This window comes from Zonotrichia leucophrys, chromosome 2, assembly GCF_028769735.1.
Source record: "Zonotrichia leucophrys gambelii isolate GWCS_2022_RI chromosome 2, RI_Zleu_2.0, whole genome shotgun sequence".
In the NCBI taxonomy this organism is placed as follows: Eukaryota; Metazoa; Chordata; class Aves; order Passeriformes; family Passerellidae; genus Zonotrichia; species Zonotrichia leucophrys.
In genome coordinates this window covers 40,562,466-40,572,621 of record NC_088171.1, presented here as the reverse complement: position 1 = coordinate 40,572,621, position 10,156 = coordinate 40,562,466, and the positions used below count along the sequence as shown (strand labels likewise).

Here is a 10,156-nt window from a genome sequence, read left to right as displayed (position 1 = left end):
CCTTGGAGCCTTCTTTTCTCCAGGCCAAAAAACTCCCCCTCTCTCAGCTTCTCTCAGCACAGGGGAGGTGCTCCAGCCCTCTGATCCTCTTTATAGCCTTCTGGACTCACTCCAGCAGGTCCTTGTTGTGCTTATGGGAGACCCAGAGGTGCATGCAGTAGTCCAGGTGGGGTCTCAGGAGAGCCAAGTAGAGGGAGAGAATCTCATCTCTCAACTCACTGTATGCATCTCATTTTTTTGTCAGATACCTCCTTTTTCTACCCTTCATTTGACTTGTTTATTTGGATAATATAACTATTAAATTCTCTGTTGTCTGGACAACAGCTTGTTGTTGACAACCTTGATGTTAGCCTGTAAGCATTGTTGTAACGTAAGCAGCCAATTCACAGAGAGAAATAATGGCAAGAAGATGAAATAAAAGGAAAAACCATAATAAAAAAATACATGAAAGAGCAAGACAGTATTGTCTATGCATGTGTTGGAAAGCCAGGGTTTCTGTATGTTAGGTTAAAAGCTTTCTTATTAATATCTGGAATTTCAAAGGATATCCTGATATGATGCCCAAGCCTTCATGCTGAGAAAATGGCAAAGTTGTTTTGTTTTTGTTTTTTTTTTCTAAAACCAGTATCGGTTGATTCTGGAAGTAAACATGTGCTCCTTTTGCTGCAGTGATATAATTCTCTGTATCTACTTTGCTTTTAAGGAAAAGAGTTTTTAACCCCATCATGATAATAATGATACACAATGCCTGATCAGGACAAAAAGTTGAAGAGCACAGCAAAAGCAATAAAAACAAAAGCCTTCTGGGATCTCTATGAGGTGTAGTATCTGACGTTTTACTTTGAACTTCAGTGGGACTCGTGTGGAATTTACACTGGCCGCCAAAGCAGAATGCTTCAATTTGAAGTGCAGTATAAACATGACAACTGTTACTCTGGTCACAAAGTTTATTTATACCTATGTTGACTTAAGGCATTCTGGAGAAGCTGTGAATTCTGCTGTACGCAAAAGTGGACACCAGGCAACGCTAGAAAACTTTATTTTCTGTCAGTGGCATTGTTGCTTGTTGACCTTTTTTACACTTATGGAAATACTTTTATGTAACTATTAACGCACACTGTTGTGGTTTTTTCCTAGGGATTATTCTGATCTAAAAAGGCTTCAGTCTCTCTTAAGTGTTCAGTCAAGGAACCAACAGGTATTTTTCAATAACTGTTATTAAATGTGCTTTAGAATTATAATTAATGGTGATTATGGTTTCTGGCATATGCTTAGAACATTATGTACTATAGTGACTAAAACATGTTAGCAAAATCTTGAATGGAAGATGTCTTTCATCTTGTCTCTTTTTTCTTGGCAGCATTAGACCTTCTGTGTGGCACAAATCACATTTAGAATGGGTAAAACCACGAAACTGATCTATTTCCCACTCTACTACACCATATTTTTTATTTTAACAGAAAAAAATTGCTTTATTTTGTATCTTGAGCAGGTTTTATCCAGTTATTGTTGCATATATTAAAGTAGCATAGCAGATTTTTTTTCCTCTGTGCCCTTTTGCCATGTCACCCGAAGGTAGGCTTAAAGATGTGTGAGTAACAGCATGGGGGAGAGTGGTACAGAATATAAAATAAGATCAGCATTTTAACCATAAACAATTTGTCTTTGAGGAATAACACCTCAGCTAAAAATATCCAGGGCTTAAATACCAACTTACAGGAGAAAGTCAAATCTCCTTCACCTCAGCTCACTTAGTAAAGCTTGTATTTGCCATTTGAAGCAAAGAAAACCAACACATGATTATGGGTGTGAGTCTGGAATCACAGAACATTTTCTCCCTTTCAATTCTGTAAAAAGATATGACAAAATGACTAAAGGATTCATCCATGTGAGGTAGGAGTTACGCACTTTCTACCTGGTTAGAGGCCTGGAATTGCTTCTGAGCAGAAAGCTGAAACATGTGAGTTGTACAACCTAAAAAGAATGTGAAGACTGTGCAGTTGTGGAGTTGGGACAGGTAAGAAACACAGATAATGAGCATGTGTTGCAGATTTTGTCAAGCTTTGCTATCATAAATTTAAAAAGATGTCATTCTTCACATTTTACTTACCTCTCACTACTTGTTTTTCAGTCTTGCTTTGCATCAGTTTTCTACCACGTCAGTGTTGTTTTCCAGAGGAGGTGTGTGTTTTCTAGAATGGCTAGTTTTAGGTCCAAAGTTCAAGTCAGAACTTGAGAAAACGTACTTTGGCATGATAATATTCTCAGAAAACTTAAATTGCAGCATTTGCCTCATGACTACTATCCCTTCCCTCTTTAGCTTCCAGCTAGATATATTGAAAGTGGTCAAACTAGTGTGACAAGAACTTGGCAAAATGTCAAAAGCGATGAACAGCAGTCCAATGGTCAATGCCAAGCATCAACAGAAGCTGTTGAGCTTGAGAAATTTAGGTAAAAATAATTTAAAGCTGATGATGACACACTCATATCCCTGAACGAGAGATACCTTTATGTATCTAAGGGTATCACCTTGTTGAGGTGTTGAAGGCATTTGTATTTTTACATATGTACTATTTACTTGTACTTTTCATGTTAATCCAGTATTTCAGATGAGAATTACGTACTTCAAATTTTTACACCTGTTTATGTTCCTGCCTTTGTAAGTTTCAACCTTTCCCACTCAGCAGAGTATACTAGTGAGAGTTAATAAACTCATTTAAAATGTGATCATTTCTTTATTTGGAAAAGTTATACCATTCTGAGAGTCCCAAATTATGCATGAGACAGACTGTTAATGTCTGGCAATCTGAAATCGTGTTATTCTGTGGTAACTGCTGGTATGACATTTCTTAGTTTTTGTTGCTAGTTTTAAGTTGTAGCAGAGCAAAACTATCTTGTAGCAAGTTAAATTGTAATTCACCATTTTTATTTTTTTCTTTCTTTTTAGTGTGACCTACAAGAATGAGAGAAATTTTAGCAAGATCAGTATATAAAGCACATTCATAACCAAGCAGGCAGACTACTTTATTGAGTTCCATGAGGAAGCAAGATGTGTGGATAATGTCCCATATTGTTACAACACCACACATTTTTGTGGATATTACCAGCAGCACTTGTGGTTGTTTTAATTAACCACTTTTGTATTGGCTTTGAGGAGCAGTGGCCAGGTTAGTGGGGCAGAAGAACACAGGACTGGGTGCATGACAAACCTTGGATGACCAAAATCCTAACTGCTATGTTTTCTTGATCATTCATCTGTACATGGTGTCTGTAATCTATTATTTGCTTTTCTAATTTATTGTCCTGATTCTATTTGTATTTTATGGACTGCTGCCTCTATAGTGAAAGGCCCGTGGTTTCCATAAAATTCAGATGAGTTGATGCCACTTGTTTGTGTTTATTTGTATTTCTGTGTATGACAGGATTGGAAAGGGTAATACCATTTCTTATGCTGTTCTCATTTGTGTGAGGAAAAAGTACAGGACCTTACAAAAATAGAGGGGGCAGAGAAAGATATTTTCAGGGGAAAAAAGGTGTATTTTCTAGATTTTTTTTTACTATTCTCCTTTGCAGTGTATTGTATTTTCCTTTTTAAAGCCCGAATACATTTTCTAAAAAACCCTTAAGTGGTACAGAAGTTTAAAGATGGAATCCTCAAGCACTTAAAGGTATTAATATGCTACTACTAGAGGAATTTAAAAACATCACATGGTTTGCTTATACCTTTATTCACAACCAACTGGGGAACTAGGGGTGTCTTCTTTGATTATCTAAATGACAGTGAGTTTAAAACAGATTATTTAAGTGGTTTTTAAATCTGGTACCTCTTTTTTACATGTGAGCTCAGTATTCACCAGTGGGAGGTCAGTGGCTCAGCTTCATTTGCCAGAAATCCAAGAATAGCTTACACTGTGATTTCCCAAGTTCTGTTTATACATTGTGACATACTTGGCTTATATTTTGGTTTTCTTTGGTGTTCTTTGTGATAGTGATATTGCAAAACAAGCCTCTTGTATTAAGAATGAAAGCACCCAGGCAAGGTTGGTGAAACAAGCATAAATTAGTAGATATGTAGATAAGCTGGATATACCCTGGTGTGTCTAGTAATGTGTGTTGTAAATGTAACTGTAGTAGAAGGGGCTCTCAAATGTTAATCAGGCTCAGGGAGTGACTGTCAACCATGGTAATATCTTCAGGCCACTTTAAAATCTGACCTACAAATTTTGCATGCTGTTTTCTTTCCATGAAAGTTTTGTGCTGTTCTGAAGTAGCCAATTATGGAATCATAATGATAAATGGTATTACTAGGGCAGAATATTGGCATAAAAGGGCTGAGAGTTTGTTAGTATCTATTTGTAAAACATTTATTTTTATGGAATTATTTTTAGCTGTTGGCGTCATTCCCAACTGCAAATGATGAAATGGGAAGAGAACTGCCATGACCCATACACTTTTTCTGTTTCCAAGAAACCTATCCAAACAAATTTTGTCCTCTCAGTTAAAACAGCAACAAAAAACACATGGCAAAGATGTCTAATTTTAGGTTTATTTTAAATAGGAAAATGGGGATATATACTTTCAACAGGCAATGGAAATAGTGATTCCTTTACTGGTATTTTGTGCAGGATTACTGCCCCTGGACACTTTCTGCATATCTGATTTGTATTTTCTGCCATGTCTTATGCTGGTGAATCATATGGAGAAATATAAAGGAGGAAGTTGTATAACAATCCTATTTCAAGAACATTTGAACTAAATAACAATTTATTTCTAGCATAATACAATTAGAATTTTTAAAAGCCAGGATAGATTATGAAAATTCAAAAGAATATTTTAAATATAGCTATTTTTACTTCTGTAGCACCCATATTTTTGTATAAGTGTATTTTGTGCACTGAAGTTTGCTCTGTGGTTTCTCATTTACTTTGCTCTTTTGGCCTCAATTCAACCACTAAAAGTTTATATCAAACCACAGTTAGTTTGTTCTTACAGATGAGCATTTACTTTCCCTCATCAGTCCAGTGATAATAAGTCATGGCTGGTAATGCTCCTATAATGTAATCAATTTATTTACAGCTGCCACTGTGATTCAGTATAAATGGTATTAAAAGTTCTATGGTATAGTATGTTGAGCAGTTGTTGTAGCTCAGTAATGATGTAGTCAACTGATCCTGAATCAAACTGTTTTAAGTATTTAAACACTTTTTAAATTGCATTTGATTTATATTTTAAATATTTAATTTACAGGCAATGGGTTACTCAAGCTCTGTGCATGCATTTTCTTAGATCTTATTATTCTGCCTGAGATTATTAATAAGAGATCCATGCTACCAGGTCAGTATGTCAAAACGTTTCTTGCTTGGATAAGGGGATGCTTGTAAGTGCCACGTGTACAGTTGTGTTGGTGCTTGTGTATAAAAACGTTTGTTCTTATGAATGCACATGTACATGTATGCATGTGTATTTCTGTATGTGAGGGTGAGAATTGCAAACAAACTGATTTCAAGGGTGATTTTAAACCATTACTGTATAACTTGCTCAATTTCTGTTGTTCTTTATGTCATGTCTGTTGTTGCTGACCCTATCAAGGAAACTGTAAATCTCCATAACAGATGGCTTGGTCATTGCTCTGAGCCCTAGACTTGGTATTTGACTTCATCACAAAGATTTGTAAAATTCCCATAATGTAGTTACTGAAGGAAACTGAAAGCTCCAGTTTAAGAACCTTTAACATTCCACCTCTGTGTTTTTATTTATCTACTTATTATAAGTAATTCTGAAGATTTTTTTTTTTTTAAATTTTCCTGTAGGAAATGCTCCACAGCCTGGGTGGAATTGAAAATCTAGGTCAAGTAGAATTTCTCATAGTACCTTTGTCCATTATGTTGCCTGTCAGTTTATTATGATTAAAATGATATATACTGTAGAAAGCAGTGTACAGATATTCTTGGTTCATGGAAAGAAGTGAGTCTGTTTCTCTGTTTTCACATGAGAAGTTGGTGTGGGTTTTTTCACTAGTTTTCAAGACAACTGTCATATAATCTAGCTGCATTCATCTAGGATTTCTAGTTAGGAGACTTCAGAAATGCCTCCTGAAGTGGGAGAAGAATTAGAAAAGTCAATGCAATTGGTTCAGTCAAAAGAAACTGTAGACTTTTGAAGGAAGATGAGCAAAGTCACCCTGCACTGTAGCAAATGACTTTTCAAAGGGAGAAGCATTCTGATAATTTATTTTTTAAATGTTGAAACAGGTTTAAACCTTGTGGCTACACCACTATTGCATTACAGAATTTTTTTCATGAAACAGATGCACCACCTGCAGGCTCTACCTGTGAAGAACAGTCTAGGTTTGTGAAGTCTGCAAACTTTTTTGTCTTAATGGTATCCTTTATTTTTCCTCCCCTTCTTGTAGTATATGGAAACAGTAGCAAATCGTTATCTTAATTACAAGGAAGAGCAGCGCAATGCAGACAAGTTGGTCAACATGACATGTAGATGCAGTAGCTGTTAACAGAAATCATAAGGCTACCCACAACTTTTTGTGTGAGGCTTAAAATGTTTAAAATACTTCAGGTTGTCATGAAGTAAGACAGTAGTATATTTACTGTAGGCATCATCACATGAGTAAAAGCTAAAATTCCTGTAGAAGGGAGCAGCTTGTTTTTCTACATAAGTAATATTTCTTTAAGAAATCACTATCTTTTTAAGCATTGAAATAAAAGAGTAAATTGTGCTAGTTATGGTTCAAAGAAGTTATACAGTATTTTTCTCTGTTATCTGACTGGTAAAATAAAAATATTAGTGAGAAAGTCAATTTGTGTGTCTTCCTTTGTTCCATAGGTATTTTCCAAAACCTTGCTGCTGTTAGAAATCAAAGAGAATGACTTATAGCAAGTGGAGCACATAAAGTAAGTGCTCTATAAAATTGTTAATTTTATTTAATTAGCTACTTAATAGAATAACACATGCTTTACAGATTTGACCTAGGTGGGAATAAATTCCTTACCTTGTCAGTCTTGTAAGGTAAGATAATCTCTGTGTTTTAGAGATGTATTAATAGTATCATAAAAAGAAGTTCTTCTCTGTAAGTTAATTGGTCTGATGTATGATTAGTGGCTGTTTGAGAGAAACAGATTGTAAAAATTTGGACTAAACACTTGTTCTATAAAAAGTAGTGCTCCTGTATACACTGTCTTGAGGTACACCTTACTGTGATTCAAATAGTTTTATTTTTAAAATTTTATTTTATTTTAAAATTTTCTTGCACAAATTTCTGCTGTGGTTTTTCACTTGTAAAGTATTATGTGTCTAAATATTCTGTGTCAACCCAGACATCCATTACTATACATTACCATCAGTCTAAGAATCTATAATTAACTATTGCTGGTTTGTGGCTAAACTGAGATACAGTTGAGATCAAAATCAGTATAACTAGGCTTTCATGATTCTGTCATGCTGCAGAAAAACAAAGGCAATTGTGATCATATGCAGACAACCTATTTTTAGAGAATCTAGACAAATACAGAGTTTATTTAGATATTAATCATGAACAGAAATGCAGACAGGGCCTTAAATTACTATGCTGTTTAAATATAAGCTGAATATTAACTTTTTACTTCAGGAGGCCTGAGTTAGTGTTCTGAAGCGTTACACAAAACCAAATTTTTACAATGGTGTAATAGAGACATTTTAGCAGTCAAAGAGATACTAATTGTAATTTGAGAAGAAACATCCTTGATTGTCCTAATGGGTGTATTCTAAGATTTTAGTGTATATTTAAGTGTACTTTAAATGGCTTTTAACATATTGTGTAAGGACTTGCTACCTTAATTTTTACATTTCATTAAATATTTCTATATGTTTCTGAGCCGTAAAATAAAGTAATATACTTTATATTTACACAGAATCACACATTTACTTACCTTTTTTTTTCATTTTTTTTCCACACCTTGGTAAATTTATTATCTGCCAGAGACAGTTATGTGTTTTTTGGTGCCCTCCTTGCTCCTACTAGCTTAGTAGAATGGTAGGTTCAACTTAATGTGCTATAATTAACAAAAGTTTTTTAATGTTTTCTCTTGACAGAATATTAAAATTGCTCTTTATGAGGAAAACTTAAATGTTCTTAATTTTATATTGAAGCAATAGAAACTACATAGAAACTTTGGTCTTTGCAGCAGACTTCTTGTTCATGTGGATGGCTCTGCAATACTGGAATCACAGAATCTGTTTTTTCAATCCTCATGCAGGATTCTGGAATTCCTATTGACTTCGTGCATATGAAAGTCATCTGTCCTCAGCTTAATATAACAGTGCCTCACAATAATCAGGTAGAATATTGTTCAGTGTAGTAAATAATAAACTCATGCAGTCAAATCCATGTATATGTGCCCTCTTCTCATTAATTAGTGGTAAATAAAGATTAAAAGAGAAAAAGGAGCCAAAAGCGGGACAGAGCAACTTTCATCTGTAATAGTATTATAGAAGAAAAACTGCTGTTATTGATCTGCTGTCTTCCAGACTTCCCAAAACTCTGATTCAGTTTAATTTGGTTCTAATATCTGTGTTAATTTAAATGATGTTGTACATACATTTTCAACTTCCATTTAACTTTCTTCACTGAATGGAATGTAGGATTTTGTGTTACATTTGGACTGGGCAATAAAGAGTTTGTGGTATATTACAAATGTTCATAGAAATTGTGGTTGTTTTTAAAAATTAATTTCATTTCCTTAATTATCAGTAAGACACAAAATTTAGTTGTGTCTTTATTTTTACACATTCACATTTACTTTTTTTTTGTACTAGGAAAACTGGAAAATTGTTGCACTATTTCTCTTGACCCAGCATATATTTGTGGCTTTAAGTGCTTGTGTGCACAAGTTGGTATTATTACTTAAGACTTGGGGGAAAATAATTCATCAAATGTACAAAGAAGGAGGCTAAAAAGCAATGTGTGTTTTTCGTATAATTTCATCTGGTATAAATGCCAGGAATAATCAACTTGTAGTCCAGAATGTAGAGAGGAGATAAGTGAGATTGTTGAGAACTTGCTGGTGATATTACATGGATATGATTTTCTCTCTAACGGGTGAGAGTTTTTGTGTGGATTAATTATGTTAAAATAAATTTTGACTTTTTTATTTAAGGATGCGTGTATTTAGAGGAATTAGAAAACATGACACTTTAATATAACCAAGGTCAAATTCTGAAACCTGAGTATTTTCAGTCACATACTGATACAGCAAAATCTTTTCCAGCAGTTTCATTGTAATCCATCTTCTCTCTCTCTCTCCACTGTTGGCCTCCAGTTGCAAATGAGTTACAATGTTATCATAAAGTGATTGCAATCACTTTTCTTGGTCCATCTCTTCCTTGCTCCTGGCGGACTTGAGGGAAAGCATGCTGAGCCCTGACAGTTCCTGGGATGCCCAATATAAATGAGTAAAATTGCAAGACCTAGAACTGCTGTAGTTTATGCCAGAGGCTGAGTCAATTCCAAATCCTCTTCATCAGAAAATCATCAATGTTCCTTCAATTGTTTAACCATCTCAGCTAAGACTGCTAGCAAAGCATTACTGAATTTTAGTGAGAAACAAAAAGACTATCAAATTTGATAATACATCACTTATCACCTTTAAAATTCTGAAGAGGTTTTAAAAATTTCATGCTTAACTATTTCACACATATAAGTGACCTTATATGTGACTAAGAATAGACAAAATTAATATATGAAAAGGTTTTATTTAGTTTCTGTGTCAGAAAATGCTGGGCCATATGTAAATCAAAAGTTAGATGTAAGAGTTGGAATTTGATTGTAGACAGGAAGATGGTGAAGTTCAGTGCCAGTTAAGGATAATTTTAAATTCAGATATGAATCTGAATTCACATGTTTCATTAAACACACATGGAGCTTTTTGCTTCAAGTGGAAATGGATATCCTTAACCATATTTTCTATGGGAAGTCCACCTTCATTGCAGTTAATGAAAGTCTTATAAAAACCTTTTAAGATATATATCCAATCGCTTTCTAAATATAATATTCAAACTATACTAGAGAAGAATGATGCATTTTTGTGTTATCTGTGGAACTAGGCTATTTGAGTTCCACAGATGCACTTCACAAGTCCATGCAATCAGTGCTACTTGTACTACT

The 10,156-nt window shown here is 34.5% G+C and overlaps 1 protein-coding gene across 1 annotated transcript in view; it reads left to right on the top strand.

Moving 5' to 3' along the window:
- Positions 1–744: 744 nt before the first annotated feature.
- Positions 745–10,156, top strand: part of NEK10 (NIMA related kinase 10) — an 80,457-nt gene continuing 71,045 nt past the window's right edge. Inside the window, 13 exon segments of the mRNA XM_064703184.1 lie at positions 745–789; positions 791–819; positions 1,138–1,198; positions 2,321–2,451; positions 2,948–2,985; positions 3,155–3,167; positions 5,248–5,287; positions 5,290–5,334; positions 5,811–5,852; positions 6,413–6,491; positions 6,841–6,908; positions 7,947–8,026; positions 9,011–9,091. Coding sequence (XP_064559254.1) covers positions 745–789; positions 791–819; positions 1,138–1,198; positions 2,321–2,451; positions 2,948–2,985; positions 3,155–3,167; positions 5,248–5,287; positions 5,290–5,334; positions 5,811–5,852; positions 6,413–6,491; positions 6,841–6,908; positions 7,947–8,026; positions 9,011–9,091 — 752 coding nt within the window.